Source organism: Artemia sp. Qi Xiang Cuo, chromosome 4, assembly GCF_049724085.1.
Source record: "Artemia sp. Qi Xiang Cuo chromosome 4, ASM4972408v1, whole genome shotgun sequence".
Taxonomy (NCBI): Eukaryota; Metazoa; Arthropoda; class Branchiopoda; order Anostraca; family Artemiidae; genus Artemia; species Artemia sp. Qi Xiang Cuo.
This window is the reverse complement of record NC_142797.1, coordinates 55,059,994-55,082,827: the sequence shown is the minus strand read 5'-3', so window position 1 is coordinate 55,082,827 and position 22,834 is coordinate 55,059,994. Positions and strand designations below refer to the sequence as shown.

Below are 22,834 nucleotides of genomic sequence, written 5' to 3'. Positions count from 1 at the left end.
ATACATTTGGTGAAAAAAGGGTAGTTGGGGGCGGGGACTAGTTGACCCCCATCACTACTGACCCTCAAAAAGGAATTAGAACTTCCAATTTCAACCAAATGAGCCACCTCTAAAACCTATACAACCATTCCTTCCATATGAGTCTTAAATGCCCCAGGGCATAATTTACAACCCTCAGGCTCTACTGGTTTGCATCAACCTCAAAAGCCTTGTTATATGATCTTTGGACAATTTTGAATAAAATGACTGTCTCTCGGGAAAGCATGGCATGTTTGTGTGTGCGTGTGGAGGGGGGGGGGGAGCTACGCTCTGATCGCTTTGACTCTCAAAAAGGGCACCAGAACTTCTGATTACCCATGTTATGAACCCCCTCCAAAGATTATATGACCACACTTTCTATAAAAACCTTATATGCCCCACGGTATAACTTATAACCCTTGCCCTGAGGGGATTTGTCATCCTCAAGGACATAATTTCCGGACCTTTCAACTACGTTGAACAAACTGGCTATATCAAAATTTTGATTTGAAGTGTTTGGGAAAATGATGGGCGTGGGAGGAGGGGCATTTTCTTTTCGATCACTTTCGACTAATAAAAAGGGCACTAGTCCTCTCAATTTTTAATCGAATGAGCCCTTTTTGAAGTTCCTACGACAACACTTTCTATAAAACCCTATACACCGCAAGTGCATAACTTACAACTCTTGTTCTGAGGGCTGTGGTGTTGTTGTTGTTATCTTCAAAGACATAATTTCCAGACCTTTCAATTGCGTTGAGCAAAATGGCTATACCAAATTTTGATTGGGTGTTTGGAGAGATGATGGGCGTGGGGGGAATTCGCCCTCCAATCACTTTTGACTATTAAAAAGGGGACCAGCTCTCTCAATTTCCAATTGAATGAGCCCTTTTTTAACATTCTACGACAACGCTTTCTAAAAGAAACCTTATATGGCCCTAAGGCATTACTTACAACCTTTACCTGGAGGGCTGTGGTGGGTTGTCATCCTCAGACATAATTACCGGACCTTTTAACTACGTTGAACAAAATGGCTAGCTCTAAATTTTGATTGGATGTGTTTGAGGAAATGGCGGGCGTCGCAGGAGGGTTAGTTACCATTTAATCACTTTCGACTATTAAAAAGGGCACTAGCCCTTTCAATTTCCAATAGAATGACCCTTTTTTGATTTTCTATGACAACTCCTTCGATATGAAGTGCCCTGGTCTATGACAAAAAAAGAAACAAACCAAAAAAAGCAATATATTGTGCTAACATCGTTCTTTTCTTAGGCAGCACTTTTGCGCTGCCTATGGTTCCTGATCGTTTTTCAAATAATGCCGGTAACTCTGACTCACCTGCCATGAAAAATCCCCTCCCCTCTCGGTAAACTTCTTCCCATGTAAAATACACCCCTCCCCCCGTAAAATTTCTTCTGGACAATTCCATCCTTGCTGAAAATTCTCTCCTCCCCCCCCCCTTCGTAAAATTTCTTGCAGAAAATTCAGCCTCAAAAATTCTCCTTAGCTTACTTTCATTTGAAGAAGACTTTAAATTTTAATCATTTTTCCGATCACTCCAGAAATCTCCCCTTCCCTTGAAATTATTTCGTAGAAATCTAAACACGCAGAAAAATTCCCTCGGGCAATTCCCCCGGAACATCTTCATACACAAAAGTGAATACGGAAAAACAAAGTAAGACAAATAAAAAGAATGTTATACAGAAATTCTGCGAAATCTCCCCAGTATATAACTTCCCCTAGAAAGTTCCCCCGGAAATTCCATCCACACTGGAAAATATTCCTGTGAAAACCTATTCCAAGCACAAAATCCCTCCTCCCCATGAAACATATCTGCATACTTCCCAATAACAAATACTATGCGTAAGCAATGGGCAAATTTTTTAACTTAAAGACATATCCCCAGCAGCCGTGATCTTTCTCTGACAAAACCTAAAAAAAATCTACGTTTTTGCATATAGGAGTTTGAAACCTCTACAGTAGAGTTCTCTGATACCCTGAATCTGATGGTGGGATTTTCAATAAGTTTTATTGACTTTTGGGGGTTGTTTCTCCTCTTTTTCGAAAATCAGGTAAATTCTATCAGGCTTGTAGCCTTTTATGAGTAACACTAAACTTAATGAATCTTATATATTTAGTATCAGCATAATAAGCCGATCTTTTTTTATATATTTACTGTTATCAAAATTCTGTTTTTTAGAGATTCGGTTACTATTGAGCCATGTCGCTCCTTACTTACAGTTGATTACCACAAACTGTTTGTTACCGACACCGCGTATAAATAGAGTCACATAACAAATTAAACTTAAACTAATCAAAGCTGCTATGAATAAATAAACGAGACACAAGGTGAACAGAAACTAAAACGAATAATAAACTGAATAATAAAGTTGAAACGACAGAAATTACTATTAGTGAATGATTAAAATGTAAAGCAAAACCAAATTAAAACGCGTAGTTTAAGACATAATTAAAAAATTACAAATTTGCGAAATAAGAAGTGGGATGTTCATCTTTTCTCTGTCATTTACACAGAAAAGTGCCGTTTACACTTTGCTGAAAATAAAATAAATATTTAAGAGTTTTTGCCATTATGACATAAAACATAAGTAATTCTTAAAATTTCAGCAAATATTTTGTCACATAAAAGTATTTGAAAAAAGAATTCTAATTCAATAGTTTAGGTGATATATCAATAGCCAACCAGCTTTTTCAAAGTTAAAACAAAAGAGATGAAGGAGGCAAAGTGAATCCTTGTTTTTTGGATATATTTACTTTAGCATAATTTAGTGTAATTTTTACATTAAAATTCAACCCCTTATATTCTATTATAAGTGTCTTCTTAAAAATTACCCTTGATTTCACCTGGGAATAGAGGTCATAATTTGTTGAATTCGACAGGTCTTAATAGTGCACCATAGAGCCATCTTTACAATCATAATTCTTAGGGTTGAAATAGGAAACTATTACAGGTAAAACTTTGAAACTTGTTTAAATCACACATGAATTATTCTTATCATTTAGCCTTCTTATTACTAATGACTAGAGGGTTTATCCTCCTAACAGTAAAAAGGAGATGTATCCCGTTTTATATCCACTTTTCTTAGTTTGCAGCGCTATCTTCATAAGAAAGTCTACGATCATATTTAGAGGGCAAGACAGAAATGGCTTAAAGTAATAAGATTGTCATAATTGACTGCAAAATAAATGAATGAATAGAAAGCCAATAGCGTAAAGTAAAACTTGAGTATGAAACTTAATTCATAATTTTTTGCCATAAGAGGATTTTCTGACTTAAATTAATATAATTTCTAGCAGAGGCGTAGCTAATGTATTTTTTATTATAGGGAGACAGAGCAAAAGGGGGGCTATTGAAGTAGATGTTATTCAGGCGGTAGTGAAGAAAGTAACTATATAACAAACGCGCTACTTGGTGAAATTAGAACATTACATAATACATAATGAACAATAGACACACATTAAACAGTCATAAATATAAGTGTTGGTGCTTGGCTTTTATTAAAATTGCCGGCAATGAGCTGCTGCAGACGACAGTAGTATAGCATACACAAGCTTCCGGGTGGGTCAAGGCAAATATCTTATACACTGTTTTTTTTTAGCCAGATTCACGACTAATGCTGCAGAACATATCCCTCTTCCACTCCCCTCAACCCCCACGCCCAGAACAGGATGCTCAATCTCATAAAGGAACCAAGCTCTATTCTAATTGCCCCGGGTATCGCGCTGTTCATTTGCTCATAATTTTGAATGGATTATGATTCTGTAAGATTTAATTTGTTGTACCAAATTTTTAATATACGTGATTTATTGAAATATTATTTATGATTTTTTATTAAATTGATTTGTTTTTGGGTTCGCCAATTTATATTAATAAATAACATTGGTATCAGCGGGCCACGTAAAGCCGAACAAAATCACAGGCAGCGCAATAGCGCTGTCTAATTGAAGATATTGGATAAGTTGAAGTATTACCACAGCTTATGTACCATTATATAGTGACATATTACCCATATCCAAATAGTGACCATATTTCAAATTTGAAAGAATTCGAAAAAATTGAAGTTAAAGTTAGAATCATTAACTTATCCGTTGGGCATTGTTCGACAAAGAATAACCAGAAACTCTGAACAATTCTTGACATCATTGTGGCAAAACCTTAAATTAATTAAGAATTACCAGGGATACCAATTGGAAAGAAAAATTCACTCATAGGGTTTGAAAATTACCTTTCTCCTTGTATCTTTCTTAAAAAAAAATTAATTCTATAAAAGTTACGCAAAAGCTCTTTTTTTTGTAAATCGGGGAATGGCGGTATTCACTTCCGGAGGTGGGTTACATTGAATATCGTTTTTGTGTCTATAATTCCTTTCACAAGCAAAGCTTGGTCTCCTAGTGCTGCATGACGAAACTGATAACAATAGAAAAAGAGAATGGGTTGGCACCGCTTATACGTGCACACAAAATTTCTAGATTGTGAGAAAAACATAATATTTTGCTTAAATTCACCTTATTCTACTCTCAGCAGACATTTCGCACAACATGTTGATGCAGAGATAAATGTCTCACAAGTAGCGCTGGCGATGTGTGAAGTGCAACTAATTTCAGTCATAATTCTTAGCACATTTATGGCAATTCTTTCTTTGGAGCTGGTTAAAAGAAATATTTAGAAAAGCAAAAATAGCGAGAAGTCAGCATAGTATTGTACATAGAGGCAGTTCTACATTTGTGGTTTAGTATGTGAATCCAAAATGTAAGTACTAAGAAGTTATCAGCGCTTATTATGCATTTCAATTACAAATAAGAGAATCGGAGTTTCAATTAAATAACAGGAATAAAAATTAAAACAATTAAATTATTCATAGAGCGGATCCCCCTCCATCAAATTCCATGACCAAACAACCGATTTGACCTATCTAGTTATAGTACGAATATCATTATAAAAAGCACTAAGTCTTATTTTCTTTTTTAATGATTTCTTTTTCATTCAGGACATTGTATTTACTGTATATCTAATTTCTTATTCTTTAACGATTACATTTCTGTCCCATTTGCAGATGTAGAGGGTGTATTTATTCCCACTTTGAAAGATTTAAAACTAGAGAGTCTAATCTTGAACTGATAGATTTTAGGAAGTATAAGCACCTTAAATATCAGGGGAAAAAATTGACGTAAGCAAATGTGGCGAAACAGGAAGCATAGACCATTTTTTTAATTTTCAATTAACTAGGCTCACATTTTTACTTGATGATAAGGCTTAAAAGGCAGTATATTTGAGAAAAAATATTAATATGGAACATGAAGTGTAATGAACCCCTGTTTTTCTCGTTTTCCTTATTTTAAGAACGAACATGAATAAATGAAAAAAAAATTATCTGCTCAAAGTAAAGAGCAAATTTTATGCTTAAAACGAGCAATAGTTTGAAAGCTACTTAATCAATTATACTTTTTTCCAAATTATAGGGAGGTGACAACCCCCCCCCCCTCATCAACGACGCCACTGCTTTCTGGTAAATACAAATTTTATTGATTTCCTTTTATTCAGAAAAAACGAAATCAAGTTCTAAAGTCCAATAATAACAAAGACGTGCAGTGGCTATTTATAAATATTAATTAAAAAAAACTTTTTTTTACTTTTCACAGTAAAAAATTATTTACAGTAAAAAATGTTTTTACTTTTATAAATTTAATAAATCAAATAATATTAACATTTTGATTACGAAATATCAGTACATGTATATTAAACTGACAATGCACATTCATTTGTATTTTTTTCAGTAAAGTGAAAATTATGTTCTGGCCTTGGAAAGGCATAGGGGTTTTGAGCCCTACTTATGTTAATTTCTGCACGTTTTGAGTTGGAATCGGTTATTTATTGCAATTTCTGTTCGTTTTGAGTTTCATTTATTTATTGATGCTGATTTGTGGTAGTTTCACGCTTGGTCGATTGGTAGGTAGGTTTAATGGAGTTCTCTACTTTTCCTTGAAAAACTTATTTTATGGAAAAAGTTTTTTTTAATTAATTTCTGTTCGGTTTATATTGACATAGTCTTTTCAGGGAAAAAGAAAATAGTACTTTTAAGTCTTTTCGTTTTTTTCAAGACTTTATAGTTTGGCCTGTTATTTGTATGCTGGAGAATAATTTTCAGCAATTTCTAACAACATACACCTTTTTTTAAGAATCTGGACACAAATAGTAGTGTTTAATTTAGTTTCATACCTCGTCTAGTTGCCCTGAAATAGAAAACTTGATACCATTCGATAAAAAATATCTTTACTTTCTTTGATAGCTTGGATACACTTACGCTATTTTATTTGGTTAAATTTTAAGAGCAGAAGAAGCCCCGAAAGTTTGAACATAATACCCTCAGTCGTTCTTGGGATACTGCTGAGATGGCTTATTGGGAATTAGCATTAACAAAGTGCATTTTGATTTAATCTTAAGGTAACATTTAGTTTTTAAACATAATGGGCAAATGGGAGGGTGGGTGTGGGAGTTGCCCTCCAATCACTTTCGACTATTAAAAAAGGCATTAGCCCTTTCTATTTTCAATCGAATGAACCCTTTTCAAAGTTTCTACGACAACTCATTCGATACGAAATGCCCTGGTCTAAAAAAAAAAAAAAAAAAAAAAAAAATAATACATTGTACCCACATCCATCAAAAATGTCAAGCCTTTCAATCAATTTCGACTATTAAAAAGGGCATTAGCCCTTTCAGTTTTTAATCGAATGAGCCCTTTTTGATTTTCTACGACAACGCTTTCTATAAACACCTTATATACCCACAGGACATAAATTACAACCCTTGCACTGAGGGCTGCGAGGGGGTTGCCATCCTCAAAGACCAAATTTCCAGAAATTTCAACTATGTCAAAAATTTGATTGGATGTGTTTGGGGAAATGGTGGGCATGAGAGGGGCGTTAGTAGCTCTCCAATCACTTTCAACTATTAAAGAAGGTGCTAGCCCTTTAAATTTTCAATCGAATGAGCCCTTTTGAAGTTTCTACGACAACGCTTTCAATGAAAACCCTTATATGCCCCCAGTGCGTAACTTACAACCCTTGCCCTGAGGGCTGGGGGGGTCGTCATCCTCAAAGACCTAATTTCCATAACTGTCAACCACGTTGAACAAAATTATTATCTAAAATTTTGATTTGATGTGATTGGGGAAGTGGTGGGCGTGAGAGGGGGGTTAGTTGCCCTCCAATCACTTCCGACTATTAAAAAGCGCACTAGCCCTTTTAATTTCCAGTCGAATGAGCCTTTTTGAAGTTTCTATGACAATGCTTTCTTTAAAAAAAAACTTAAATGCCCCAGGGCATAACTTACAACCCTTACCCTGAGGGCTCTGAGAGGGGTTGTCATCATCAAAGACACAACTTACGGACCTTTCAACTACCTTGAACAAAATGGCTATCTAAACATTTTGACTGGATGTGTTTGGGGAAATGGTGGGAGTGAGAGGTGGGTTGCTTGCCCTCCAATCACTTTCGACTATTAAAAAGGGCACTAGCCGTTTAAATTTCAAATCGAATAATTACTTTTTTAATTCTTTATGAATACATCTTCTATGAAAAAAAAAACCAAAAATTCCTCCAGGGCATAACTTACAACCCTTGCCCTGAGGGCTGTAAAGGGAGTGTCATCCTCAAAAAGATAATTTCCGGGCTTTTTAACTACGTCGAACAAAATGGCTATCTCAAAATTTTGATTGGATGTGTTTTGGGCAATGGTAGGTGTGAGAGGGGTGTTAGTTACCCTCCAATCACTTTCGACTATTTAAAAGGTCACAAGCCCTTCTAATTTCGAATCAAATGAGCCCTTTTTGAAGTTTCTACAACATCACTATCTATAAAAACCTCATATGTCCCCCGGGGCATAACTTACAACCCTTGCCCCGAGGGCTCTGAGGGGGTTATCATCCTCAAAGACCTAATTTCTAAAACTTTTAACTACGTTGAACAAAATGGCTATCTAAAAATTTTGATTTGATGTGTTTGGAAAAAAGTTTGGCGTCAGAGAGGGGTTATTTGCCCTCCAATCACTTTCGACTATTAAAGAAGGTACTAGCCCTTTGAATTTCCAATCGAATGAGCCCTTTTTCAAGCTTCTATGACAAAACTTTCAATAAAAACCTAATATGCCCCCAGGGCCTAACTAACTATCCTTACCCTGAGGGCTGTGGGGGGAGTGTCATCCTCAAAGGTATAATTTTCAGACCTTTCAACTACTGTGAACAAAATGGCTCTCTCAAAATTTCGATTGGGTGTGTTTGGATAAATGGTGGGCGTGGAAGGGGTGTTAGCTGCCTTCCAATTACTTTCGACTATTAAAAAAGACACTAGCCATTGCAATTTCCAATCAAATGAGCTCTTTTTGAAGTTTCTACGAAACCGGTTTCTATAAAAACCTAACATGCCCCAGGACATAACTTTCAACTCTTGCCCTGAGGACTGTGTAGGGAAGGGGTGGGGTTGTCATCCTCAAAGACCTAATTTCCAGAACTTTCAACTGCGTTGAACAAAATGGCTATCTAAAATTTTGATTGGATGTGCTTGGGGGAAAGGTGGGTGTGAGAGGGGGTTTAGTTGCCCTCCAATCATTTTCTACTATAAAAAAGGGCACTTGCCCTTTGCATTTCCAATCGAATGAGCCCTTTTTGAAGTTTCTGCGACACAGCCTTCTATAAAAACCTTATATGCCCTCCAGGGCATAACTTACCACCCTTGCCCTGAAAACTGTGGGGAGTGTCCTCCTCAAAAACATAATTTCTATCTGGTAATCAACTACGCTGAACAAAATGGCTATCTCAAAGTTCTAATCGGATGTGTTTGGGGAAATGTTTGGCGTGGAAGGGGTGTTAGTTGCCTTCCAATCACTTTTAACAATTTAAAAGGGGACTAGCCATTCTATTTCCAATCGAATGAGCCCTTTTCCAAGTTTCTACGACAATTCCTTCGATAGGAAGTGCCCTGGTCTAAAGGAAAAAGAAAAATAATATATTGTGCCAACATTGTTCTTTACTTAGGCAGTGCGATTGCGCTGCCTATGAAAGAAATTCTGTTTATAAGTACAATGATTATATTTTGTTCAGGGGAGTCAATGGGGGGGGGGGCGGAGGGGGTGGGGGGTTCTCCACCCTAGACTTTGAATATACCTTTTTTTGGCATTTTTATTGAAAAAGGCCTTGTCCTCGTAATTTCATTGGACAAATTAAAAAAATGCCCCTAGATTAAAAAGAAATACAGTTTGATCCCCTCTATAGTTTCGTGAAATGATGCCACTGATTGTGGTTCATAGAAAGTTTTGCTGTTGATATTTTGATATCCAGCTGGTACAGTGAATTTGGCCTTAATATGCTGTTACTGCACTATAAGTGTCTTCTACAAAAAATAATTTCCAGATTAATGGCCTACTGTAAACTTTTCTTCCATGCTTAGAATTCCCATTAGCCGTAAGAGTTACGCAAGTTGGCAGATTCCATGTTGGCTTTATGACACAGAAAATTTCTAATATTGACATTATTTATGACGCCAAATCACGATTGAAAGATCTTGAAGAAACTTATCAAGCATCTATTTCGCGAGTAGTTAATTATACAAGCATTTACTGACATTTACATGTATTAACTAGCAATTATGTTTGTGAACGCTAAAAGCTGCCATAACATAAGCAATGTAATCATGGAATGCTATGTTTGTAATTTTAGATAATTTATAGTTAGGTAGAGTTTTCATGTTAAGGTATAATTTCAGTTGACTTGACTCCTTGAATACCTGCTTAAACTCAGAAGACAGAATAAACATCTTTGAACTTTCAGAGTTATTTTTATTTTACGTAAAGGTTGGTTAGACATCTAGAGTAGTAAAGGAAATTGAACAAAATAGCAATTAGCTTGACTAATCCTCTTTTTTTGTCTGCCCCTCTACCATCAACGCACTAAAATTATTCAATTTGTGTGTTATGTTTACAACCATTAAATAAAATAAAAGATATTTTGTTCTTCTTTAGTGGGTAATCTTTTTAGTTTAAATAATATATGGGGAAAACTGAAGAAGCTTCTTTTCTAACTATATGTATAAAAAAAAGAAGAAAATCTTTAATGCAGATTGTAATAATGTTTTTTTTTGGCTATACGATAATATCTGTCCTTTTTTTTAGCCCATTGATCCTTCTTGCGCGTTGACTTTTTACGCAAAATATAACATACATTTTAAGTATATATGGTTACTTTGTTGTTTTTTTGGTTTCCTTTACCGCTAAATCAGAGGCGACGCTTTAGTGTTGCCTATAGTAAAGGCCATAAGGCTTCAAGGTTTTATTATTATTTATTTATTATTTTTCCCAACGAGCACTTCGTATGGAAGAGATGGTCGTATAAACTTCGGACGGGACTTCTTTTATTATAAATCAAAAGTTCTAGTGTCCTTTTTAAGAATCGAAAGTGGTCGGAGGGCAACTAGCCCCCCCCCCACTCTCATTTCCCCAAATATACCCGATCGAACAAACACAACTTAAAAACAATAGGGAAATTTTTTCCAAGACAGTGCAATTTAAATCGGTGAATATTTCGGCCCTATGTCCAAGGGCCGTCTTCAGCACAACATTAAAGTAAAATATATACATATATATATAAACAACTTACATTGAAATACGAAGTTTAAAACTAAAAATGCTCTTAAAAACTTTTAAAACAGCCCCATCATCCTTACTTCAACGGAGTTCAACCAGGACTGATAAATAAAATGATGAGAGAGAATGAATTCATTCAAACGAAATAATATGAAATTATGAACTGCAAGTTTTCAGAGCTAATCTTGCTTTTTTAGCAGCTAGTCTTAAAGGCCTTTTTGTAACGGGTTCAATACTATTGTCAATTGGTTTAATAAAATATTTTGTTAGATCATTTTTAATTAAATTTGAACTATTTGAACTATTAGAACTATTAGCAATTAACACTTTGTCTATGTCTTCTTTATGCTGGTGTATCCGTTTTTCTAGATTCTGAGGAGTTCTGCCAACGTAGTAATTGCCACAATCGCATGGTATTTAGACCCCTCTTTGGGATAAGAGGGATAAACCCCTCTTTGGCGAGTAACTGGGGTTTTATCTTTACCGGAGTTTAAGAAATTCGTAATCTTATAATCATTAGTGGATACTACATACAGATAATTTTTGGCGACAACATTTTTTATTTTTGTTGTGATTTTTGGGACGTATAGAAGATAGATTATATTAGAGGGTTTTTCTGGAGCCTCACGATGTGAAATATCGTTGATTTTACGAAAATGTCTTTTTAGTCTACGGTTAATCGTATTATCAAACAGTTCGTGGTAACGAACTGTAAGTAAGGAGCGACCCGGCTCAATGGTAACCGAAACTCTAGAAAACGGGTTTTTGATACCAATAGATATATCAAAAGAATCAGATTTCAATGCTGATTTCAAATATATAACTTTCATCAAGTTTAGAGCTACCCATCAAAAGTTACGCACCTGAGAAAATTTGGCTGATTTTCAAAAAAAGGGGGAAAGACCCCCAAAAAGATATAGAACCTTAATGAAAAACACAACATCATATTCAGCGTATCAGAGAACCCTACTGTAGAGGTTTTAAGCTCCTATCTACAAAATTGTGGATTTTTACATTTTTTGCCAGAAGAAAGATAACGGATGCGTGTTTATTTGTTTGTTTGTTTGTTTGTTTTTTGTTTTTTTTTTCCCAGGAGTGATAGTATCGACCCAATGGCCTTAGAATATCGTAGGAGGATTCATTCGAACTGAAATTAAAAGTTATAGTGCTCTTTTTAAGTGACAAAAAAAATGTAGGGCAACTAGACCCCCTCCCACGCTTTTTTTTTTACCAAAGTCACCCGATCAAAATTTTGAGATAGCCATTTTGTTCAACTTGGTCGAAAATATGATAAATATGTCTTTTGGGATGACTTAATCCCACGAAGTACCCAGAGGGAGGGCTAAAAGATATGAACTTTACCCAATGTTAACATATAGTATTGGTTATTCGGAAGTATACAGAAGTTTTCAGGAGGTTTTTTTCTGCTAGTGGGAGGGAAGGGTGGGTCGGGGGTTATGTTGGAGGATCTGTTCATGAAGGAAGTTTTCATGGGGGAAGGAAAATCGCCATGAAGGGGGCGCCGGACTTGCCAGAATTATTTATTGGTTATTTGGACGTATACAACCATATTCAGGACGGATTTTTTTCTGGAGGGGGGGGGGGCTCTCGGCGGGCGGGAATAGGGAGAAAATTTACGTGCAGGATTTTAAGTGGGGGGAAGGGCCCTTTAAATGACGGGGGGGCCGGATTTCCAAGCATTATTTAAAAAACGATAAGAAATTAAATAAAAAAAAACCAAGTTTTTTCAACTGAAATGTAAGAAGGAATATTAGAACTTAAAACAAACAGAAATTATAACGTATGTGAGGGGGCTCTTCCCCAAGTCAATACCTCCCTCTTTACGCTACAGTTTTTTTTTAGTGCTTTCAAAAGAGCGATCTATTCTAATTAAACGGCCTTTGTGATTCAGGGGTTTGTGAATCAAATTTTTTTTTAACTTTTAACGTAAAGAGTGTGGTATTGACTAAAGGCAGAACCCCCTCATATACGTAATAACATATACGTAATAAAAAAAACAATAAAAAAACAAGCGATACGGCTCAATAGTAATCGAAACTTTTAAAAACGGAATTTTGATGTCAATAAATGTATCAAAAGAATGTGCTTATAATGCTGATTCTAAATATATAAATTTTATTAAGTTTAGTGTTATTCATCAAAGGCTACGAGCCTGAGGAAATTTACTCGATTTTTTAAAGAGGGGGAAACATCCCCTACAAGTGAAAGAATTTTAATGAAAATCACAACGTCAGATTCAGCGTATCAGAAAACCCTATTACATAGGTTTCAAGCTCATATCTGCAAAAATCTGCAACTTTGAATTTTTGCCAGAAGAAAAATATACGAATATAGAAGTTAGTTACGTAAGTTAATTTGTAAAGACATTCATTTAGCAAAAGAAAAGTAAAATTTTTATGCAAATAAAAGCTGCATTAACTAAAAAACGATCAGAAATTAAATAAAAAAAACAAGTTTTTTAAACTGAAAGTAAGGTGCGACATTGAAACTTAAAACGAACAGAAATTATTCCGTATATGAAAGGGGCTGTCCCTCCTCAACGCCTCGCTCTTTTTTCCGTATATGAAATGGGCTGTCCCCTCCTCAACGCCTAGCTCTTTACGCTAAAGTTTTTTATTGTTTTAAAAAATAAAGTTGTGAGACAGAGTCAAACTTTAGCGTAAAGAGCGAGGCGTTGAGGAGGGGACAGCCCATTTCATATACGGAATAAAGAGCGAGGCGTTGAGGAGGGGACAGCCCCTTTCATATACGGAATAATTTCTGTTCGTTTTAAGTTTCAATGTCGCACCTTACTTTCAGTTTAAAAAACTTGTTTTTTTTTATTTAATTGACAAAAGGAACGGGGTATCCGTTGCCAAAAAGAATATCTATGATAAAATTTTTTTCTGCTTTTATGTATGACTTGGAGCAAATGTTCAGGGCACGGTCAATAAGAGAAGTTACAACTGCTCTTTTACCTTGTGGGGGGTGATTTGAATTGAAATGAAGATATCTATTGTTTTGTGTTGGTTTTCTATAGATAGTAAAATCCAAATTATTAGTATTACGGTCGAATGTTTACCCGATCGAATATTTTAGATATTCATTTTATTCAAAATTGTCCAAAGATCATGTAAAAATGCCTCCAGGATTGACAACCTCGCAGTGCCCTAAGGCATGGGCTGTAAGTGCTGCTCCGGGTGCATATAAAGTTTTTATGGAAGGGATAGTCGTATAAACTTTGGAGGAGGCACATTTGATCGGAAAATAAATGTTTTAGTTCCCTTTTTATGAGTCATAATTAATAGGAGGGTAACTGTCCCCCATACCCTCTTTTCCCCAAATGCGTCCGATCAAAATTTTAAGATAGCCATTTTGTTCAAATAGTCAAAAGATCATACAACAGTGCCTCTGGGGTTGAATAACCCCCCAGAGTCCGGAGGTAAGGATTGTAGGTTCTACCCTAGGGGTATATAATGTTTATTTGGAAGGGGTGGCCATATAAACTTTGGAAAAAATTCATTGAAAGTTCTTATTCCCTTTTGAAGATTCAAAATTGATCGGAGGGCAACTAGTTCTACCCCACGCTCTCTTTCCCCCAAAAGCATCAAACTTTAACTTTGAACTAGCAATTTTGTTCAAAATTGTTCAAAGAATATATAACGATGCCTTCATGGTTGACACTACCCCCAGACACATGGGTAAGGGTTGTAAGCTATGGCCCAGGGGCATATAATCTTTTCATGGAAGGAGTGGTCGTATATACTTTGGAGGAGGCTCATTTGATTGGACATTGAAAGCTGTAGTTCCTTTTAAGAGTCCCTGGGGCTATAAGTTATCCTAGTGGTGCATTGCTAACATATAAGGTTTTTATGAAATGGGTGGTCGTGTAAACTTTGGAGGAGGCTCATTTGATTGGGAATTGAAAATCCTAGTTCTATTTTAAGAGTCAAAAGTAATCGGAGGGCAACCAGGTCTCCCTTCTGTTGCACCATTTTCCCCCAAATAGATCCGATCAAAATTTTGTAATGGGAAATGCTGAAAAACTTGAAACTTTGGCAATCAAAAAAGAACAGAATTTAACTAAAAAAACCTTTCCGAAAAAAAGCGTTGCAAAGAAAAGTAAAGACCATATTAAACTTAAAACAACCAGAAATTACTATTAAAGAATAAATGAAGTCCAAAACAAACAGAAATTAAATAAACAATCTTAGCAAACAAACATACAGCAGGTAGTTGTTTAAAGGAATAAATGAAGCTTAAAACGAGTAGAATTTAAACTGAATGCAAATCAAGCTTAAAACGAACAGAAATTACTACAAACAAGAGTTTGACTACTGCCCCCTTTTCTAACTGTAAAAGTCTAAAGCCGACTGCATCATTGGCGCTTTACTTTTAAAGACCCAGCAAGTTTCACTTGATTTTTTTACAGAGACAGGTAGCAGGCCTGTCACCCACCCTTGGGGTAGCAGGAATCGTACCCCAGGCTCCTTATTGCCTAGCAGTGCATCAATCCACTGAGCAACTACAGGTTACACTAAGAAGAAAATAAAATCTATTTTAATTGAGCTTTTTTGTTTTTGCAAATACGATGCACATGCATTTTTCTTTTTTCCTAAGGAAAAAAGAAAAAGATTAGCCGCCAAACTTTAAAAGAACATTTATATAAGTTCAAAGACATAAAGAGATTAATGGTTAAAAATAGAATTCACGCTTTGAAGGCATACCCAAAATGTAAATAGTAGAACGAACCGTAATTTATACTTCGTTATAAATTTCCTAAAAGTTCAGATATAATTATTAATTAACTTATTGATCTATTTTTATTGCAGGGCAAATACCAGATTTAGAAAACTTGCTGACCAAGCATAACTTGATATGTCTGAGAAAGTAAGAACTATTGAGTGGGAAATGATGGACAAAAGGAAATTTATACCATTAAATCTAGCTGGCTCTTTCACTTTGACTGCTTCTGTATATCCATTCAGCTTAGTAAAAACCCGCTTGCAGGTTCAGCATGGATTTGAAAATTATGGCGGGACATTTGACGCATTTATAAAAATTGCAAAATATGAGGGAATACGAGGATTTTACAAAGGGTTTCTTGTGAGTTGTTTTGGATTAGTTTCTGGTACTGGTTATATTATGACGTACGAGGCAATGCGAAGCTTTCTTTCTAAACGAGGGATAGAAGATTCATCCACACGTGGATTTATCGCTGGCGGCGTTGCCGCTTTGATGGGGAGGACATTTGCCAATCCGTTGGAAGTAGTTACTCAACGTATGATGATAATGGGGCAAAGAAAAGGTATTGAAGATTTTGTTAAGCTTCCTGAAAATGTTATAAGAATAAAAGTAGATGAGAGAAATGCATTGCGAGCCATTTTTTCTGTGATAAGTAGCATGGCTAAAGCTGACGGAATAACAGGTTTTTACAGAGGGTTTTTCGTGTCTTTGACTACAACTGTACCTGCTGGAGCTTTATGGTGGTTTTCCTATCATAGATACCAAGGTAATGGAATTTATTATTCTTTTTATGCTCTTAGATAGTCAGTTAAGAGGCCAATGAGTACGGAAAACTGGCGAGGGGATAATCTTATTTGTTTATGAGAAAAAGTAACTGAAACGATTAACCACTACCCAGAACAAGTTTAAAATTATATTACGACATTATAGTGGATAAAGCAATGTTTAGAAGTTAGGGGGAATGTGGTTTAATCCAGCCCGTTGCAAGGCCTACCTTTTCCTGTAAATTAAGTAAAAAAAACATTCTAGTTTTTCTTACGTAAAGTAAGGAGCAACATTAAAACTCAAAACGAACAGAAATCATTCGGTATATGAAGGGTTGCCCCCTCCTCAGCACCTTGCTCTTTACGCTAAAGCCGTTAGCACTTTTAAAACAACTTCCTATTCTAAATAAACGGCTCCTCTGTTTCAGTAGTCGTTCTTAAAAAATTGGGACAAGCAGTAAAACTTTTGCGTAAAGAGCAAGGCGTTGAGGTGGGGGCAACCCTTCATGTGTGGCATAATTTCTGTTCGTTTTGAGTTTTAATGTTACTTCTTACTTTCAGTTACGAAAACTTGTTTTTTTTTTTATTTAATATCTTTTCGTTTTTCAAATAATGCAGGTAAATCTGGCTCAACCTTTTTGAAATATACCCAACCCCCTCACGCAAAACTCCTTCACGAAAATTTCATCCAACGTAACGTACACACACACCCGTAAAGTTCCCTCCAGAAAGTTCCATCCTCGCTAAAAATACCCCTTTCCATAAAATGTCTTGCCGACTATTCAGCCTGAAAAATTATCCTTATCATACTTTCGTTCGAAAAAGACTTCAATCTCTAATCGGTTTCTCGATCACTCCGGAAATGCCCCCTTCCGTAGAATTTTTTTCCGGAATTCAAAAACTTGTGAAAAATAGCCTGATGTAATGTAATGTCGATTGGCCTAAGATAATGTATGTCGAGAAATTATATGAAATTAAAGAATTTCGTATAAGAATTTAGTCAAATCCCTCCATTGTAAAATTTTCCCTGGAAAATTCACCTCCCTTCAAAATTCGCTCCCCAAGGAAGATTTTCCCAGTAGAAATCCACCCCAAGAACCAAATTCCTTCCCCCTTCCGAAAAATATCTGTATACTTCCCAATAACAAATACAACACGTAAACAATGGGCAAATTACATAACTTATTTTCCTCTCCACCCGGACTGTGGGGGGTATTTTACCCCTAAAGACATAGTTATTTAGTCTTTTAACTATATTGAGCAAAATGGCTATCTCAAAATTTTGATCAAATAACTTTAGGAAATAAATGGGCGTGGGAGAAATGGCTACAAATGGCAACAAAATGGCTATCTCAAAATTTTGATAAGATCAATTTAGAAAATAAATGGGCATGGGAGGGGGGCCAGTTGCCAGTTTTTAAAAAAGCCTTCAATCTCTAATCGGTTTCTCGATCACTCCGGAAATGCCCCCTTCCGTAGAGTTTTTTTTCGGTAGAATTTTTGTGAAATTTTCCGGAAATCAAATTTTTTTTTCCCGGAAATCAGAAAATATCCCCCGGACATAGATTGGCCTAAGATATGTAAGACAATTAGCAAGAATTTCTAAAGAAATTCAGTCAAATTCCCCAATTGTAAAGTTTTCCATGAAAAATCCCCCTCCCCTCTGAAATCCACCCCAAGCACCAAGTTCCCCCCCTCTTCCGAAAAATATCTGTATACTTCCCAATAAAAAATGCAACGTAAACAATGGGCAAATTTCATAACTTACAGGCCTCTCCCCACGGACTGTGGGGTGGGGGAGGGGTCATTTTACCCCTGGTCTTCTAGCTATATTGAACAATATGGCTATCTCAAAATTTAGATCAGATAACTTTAGGAAATAAATAGGCAAGGAAGGGGTGCCAGTTGCTCTCCAATTTTTTTTTCGCTTAAAAAGAGCACTAGAACTTTTAATTTCCGTTTGAATGCACCCTCTCCCGATCTTCTAAGAGAATTAATTCAATACGATCACCCCTGGGAAAAAAAACAAACAGAAAACAAATAAACACGCATCCGTAATCTGTTTTGGCAAAATACAGTAGGGTTCTTGTGTACGCTGAATCTGATGGTGTGATTTTCATCAAGATTCCTTGAATGTTGGGGGGTGTTTTCCCCTATTTAAAAAATCAGGCCAATTTTCTCAGTCTCGTAACTTTTGGTGGGTAATACTAAACTTGTTGAATCGTATATTTCTGGAATAAGCATGATAAGTTGATTCTTTTGATGTATCTATTGATCTCAAAATCCCGTTTTTTAGAGTTTCGGTTACTATTGGGTCGAGTCGCTCCTTACTTACAGTTCATTATCACGAACTGTTTGATAATCATGAGCCTAATATAGTCAAGAAACTTTCACTACTATTTAAAAGCATTATACTACTTAAGGATTCGAGATTTTAAAAATCTTCTTCTTATAAAATAATTGAATATGTGTTAAATGTATTCTTAATTGTCTGTTAGCTTGACTGCACCATGGTCGTGGAAACACCGTATCTTGTCTTTTTTCTGCCAGAATAATTTTAATCTTTGCAATTGATTTCTGTGTTATACCATAGATTTCTTATATATATATATATATATATATATATATATATATATATATATATATATATATATATATATATATATATATATAGTCTTCAGAGTGAAAACACCTTTTTGCATTCAATCACTTTGGACTTGAATTAATTAAGAGATTTGAACATGAATTAATTCAATGACCCTAGCTAACTCATCTTTAATCAGCGATAATATTTGATAATACATCGAAACCCATTCCGGCTCAAAAAATGGCAAAGAGGGTACGCCAGGAATGCAGATTAAGAGTTACTATTAACTCTATTCAGTGCAGTAGCTCTGAGTTTTACTTCCATGAACATCGCTCTGGTACAGAACGTTCTAAGTGGTCAAAAAATTTTCTTTGCCTAGATTGTACTACAAAAGAAGATACTAATAACAAGGTAGTACCTTTTGATGACTCTTTGCGTTGTTCCACCCAGACCCCGTCTACCCTTAAGACACCTACACGTCACCCATCGGGAAGTGACCTAGTCAACATTTTGAAGGAAGTGAGGTCATCACCCTTTTCGTCTCTCAAATCAATTCCTTGCCAAACCAGTTTCATGCCCCAGGACAGTCCCCCCTCAACCACGTCCGATGTGTCCTGCCAAACCAGTTCCGTTTCAAAAACAACTGATATCAGTTGCCAAACCCCTGACCAAGCTACAGCATTCAAGACCTGTGCTTCCTGCCAGTCCAACTTGTTAAACAACGTCCCTACTGCACCTAAAACAAGAAAACTCCCTCCAATGCAGAGGTTATTATCATTGATGAGTGAACTTGAAAACGTTATTATAGAAACGTCCACCCTAACCGCTTCAAAGAGAGTTAAAGATGGTATAACCTCCAGTCTTTTCCAATCCAGGAAAAGGAGAAATCCCCAAGTTTTGTTAATAACAATATTAAAACAAGACTTATTGATGCTAATGTAGCTCCTGATAACATCATTAAAAATCAAAATTTAACAGAAGACAAGGTCAACCACAAAATTATAGATACGAATCCAGTGATTTCCGGTTCAACTAAGATAAAAAAACGAGTTTGTGTGTTTAAAGGATTAAACTGTCTTGGTTTTAATCCCCTCTCAGGCAAAATTGTTCAATTTCAAGTTCATTCTGAAATTGACCTTAATTATACATGTAAAACCAGGTTTGAGTTCAATACTAGTAATTAACTATCCAGGAACAAAGTTAAGGCTAATAAAGGTATATGCAAATATGCCTGGAGAGGGGTTTGCAAGAAGGAAGAGTGGTATAGATAACATAAATTGTGCAAGAATTATTATTTGAACAATGAATGTAGAGTCCCTGGGTGCAAACTCTTGCATTCCAGGGTTTGTGACAGTTTTAGAAGTGGGCTTTGCTTTGGTGAATGCAGTCAAATCCACTTAAAATATGGATACAAATATTTTAAAAAGCCCTTAAATGGTGCGGAAAAAAATTTAAACCCACAGTCAGCACCCCTCCAATTCCTTCTCTCATCAGTTTGGACCTGTCAAAAAATGATTTACATCAAACCTTCCCACCATTTCATCAAACGTCAGTGAGATACTGCAAGCAGTTCAGCTCAACGAAAACAAATTCTCCCCCTCCAACAGTGCCAAGAAAACTCTGTAAAAAAACAAGAGTCACCGAGCCGGTCAAGTAACACACCAGTGTCCATTGAAGCACCACCACCAGCTCATTCCGTAGAATTTAAGACCCCCACCGTATTCTATCACCACAAAGAAGACCCTACTTCTATCCATTCGTTCCCAGGTACTTCGGGTTATTAAGCATCGAATTACGTGACTCTAGTGTAAACCAGTGTTTTAGTTCTAACTTATGTCCCCCAAATCCCGAATTGGGACAAATCCCAATTTGCCCGCTGTCCTCCTTTTCTCTCAAGCCCGGTCCAGCCCCGCCTTTTAATCCTGCTTCTTAAACGGATCCCAGCCTTCATCCCGAAAAAGATGCCTCTCCAAGATCCACGTTCCTCCCACCCCCTACTCTCTCTCATAATTAATAAACAAAAAATTGCGATTTTTAGTAACCGTTTTACTTTCCCAAAGTTGCTTGTTACGAACGCCGAAATCCTCAATTTCGACAAATTGATCGAGCTAGAGGCCCTCTGTCAAGTACACAAAATTGATGTAATTGCCGTAACTGAGGTCCAAGCGCAGAACCCTGATTTATTGAAAATTAATAACTACTCCCAATTCATAAAACTTCGTCCTCATGATCACCCCCTAAGTAAAAAGGGAGGTGGAATACTATTATTTGTAAATAATTATCTCTTTCCTAAATTAATTCATACTCCCAACCTTTCAGATTACGATGAAATCATTTGGGTAAGTGTAAGACGCTAAGACCAAAAGTTTTACCACGCCCCTTTAATTTGATTGTGATTTGCTGCTTCTATTATTCCCCAAATCAAAACGCTGCACAAAGACAGCGATTCTACCAACAACTGCATAGTAGTGCCGACTTTGTCCTATGCTAATTCCCGAACGCCGGTATTTTCTTAGTAGGTCATGCTTATGATCTAAAGTTAAATTCCCTTTGTAGTTCCCTAAACTTTCTATGCCCCTCCTGTCCCCTTGCCACCGTTAGGAGGAAGTTACTATTTTTGTTTATTAACGGAGCCTCTCAATAGCTTTAATCATACTTTTTCTGTTACTGAGATCTCTTATTGCCCAATTTCCAATGATGGCCTTTACACATTTGGATCTTGGATTACCAATGAAAACTGGCTGGCTCTCAAAGGAAAAAATGACATTAATTTTAAACTCTCTGAATTCCAAAATCTGATTAAAACAAAATACATAAGTTCCTTCCCTGTGAAAAAAGTAAAAATATGTTCTAATGACAAACCATACATTACTAGCCAATTGAAAAAAATAGTTAGAATTAAATTGAATCTACAAAAGAGTGGTGAAACATCCGAAGCGAACTCACTGCTTAAACATATAAAAAAAGAAATACGTAAATCTGCTTCTTCATATTACAAATGCGAAGTCCAGGATTTATTTTCTACAAAGCCAAAACAATGGTATAATAGAATAAAGAAAATTTGTGGGAAAACACATAATAATATAGATTTCCATTTCCAAGAAGACCCTTCAGTTAAAGCCAATGATCTGAACGGGTTTCTTTCTTCCATAGTTCAGAACCTCCCTCCCCTTTTTTTGACACTCCTTATGATTTATGCTCTCTCAATTTTCCCGTTATTTCGCCCTCGGATGTGGAGGCAAAAATTAAGAACATTAAAAAGTGTAGTACATGTCCATTAGACATCCCGATTGTACTAATCGGGCCTTAGCCGACAATCTCTCAGAGCCTTTGTCCTTACTTCTTAATGAAATTACCTCTACTGGTAAGTTTCCAAATTGTTGGAAATTAGGTTTTATTACTCCCGTAAAAAAGAAAGGTAACAATCAAGATTTTGATGGTGTCCGTCCCATTACTCTTACTCCAGTTTTTTTCGAAGTTATATGAAAGCTTTTTAGCTGAGTGGTTGAAAGTAAAAATAATCCCAAATGTTGACCAAAGACAATTCGGAAACCTACGCTCTACATCTACTACCCACTATCTTGTTCACCTTATGGACACAATATGTAACACACTCGTAAAACCCAATACCTGGCTCAATGTTATCGCTGTTGACTTGCAAAAAGCGGGTGTATCCCATTTGAGCGCTTTCCCATTTGAGCGCCATGGCGCGCAAATGGGAATTTCCTATTTGCGCGCCGTATTTTAATTAGTTCAGTTGTGTCCCATTTGAGCGCCAGATAATTAGGTCAGGTGACCTAATTGCGTAAGCGATTGCACAACCGTTTACCCACAAAATGCAATAGGATTTAGTGTGGGAGCATATTTTTTTACCCTCTTATAACAAGTATTTAATGATGCCAGGAACAATATTTCTGGTTAGTATTAATAAGTCAGTTTGACAATGAAGAGCTCCAAGAATAAACAACTGCTAGAACACGACGGTTTCGTCTACAGATTCGATAAGCCGATTTCTGGAGGAAGAAAGAAGAGCTGGAGATGCATGAAGAAGGGATGTCTCGGGCGGTT

At 36.2% G+C, this 22,834-nt stretch overlaps 1 protein-coding gene across 1 annotated transcript in view; it reads left to right on the top strand.

The window, feature by feature from the left end:
• LOC148953253 (solute carrier family 25 member 44-like) overlaps positions 1 to 22,834 on the top strand; it is a 50,953-nt gene that overhangs the window by 1,056 nt on the left and 27,063 nt on the right. The window contains exon 2 of the mRNA XM_089087589.1: positions 15,502 to 16,181. Within this exon, the coding sequence (XP_088943715.1) occupies positions 15,548 to 16,181 (634 nt within the window). The 5' untranslated portion in view covers positions 15,502 to 15,547. The remainder of the gene's footprint in view (positions 1 to 15,501; positions 16,182 to 22,834) is intronic.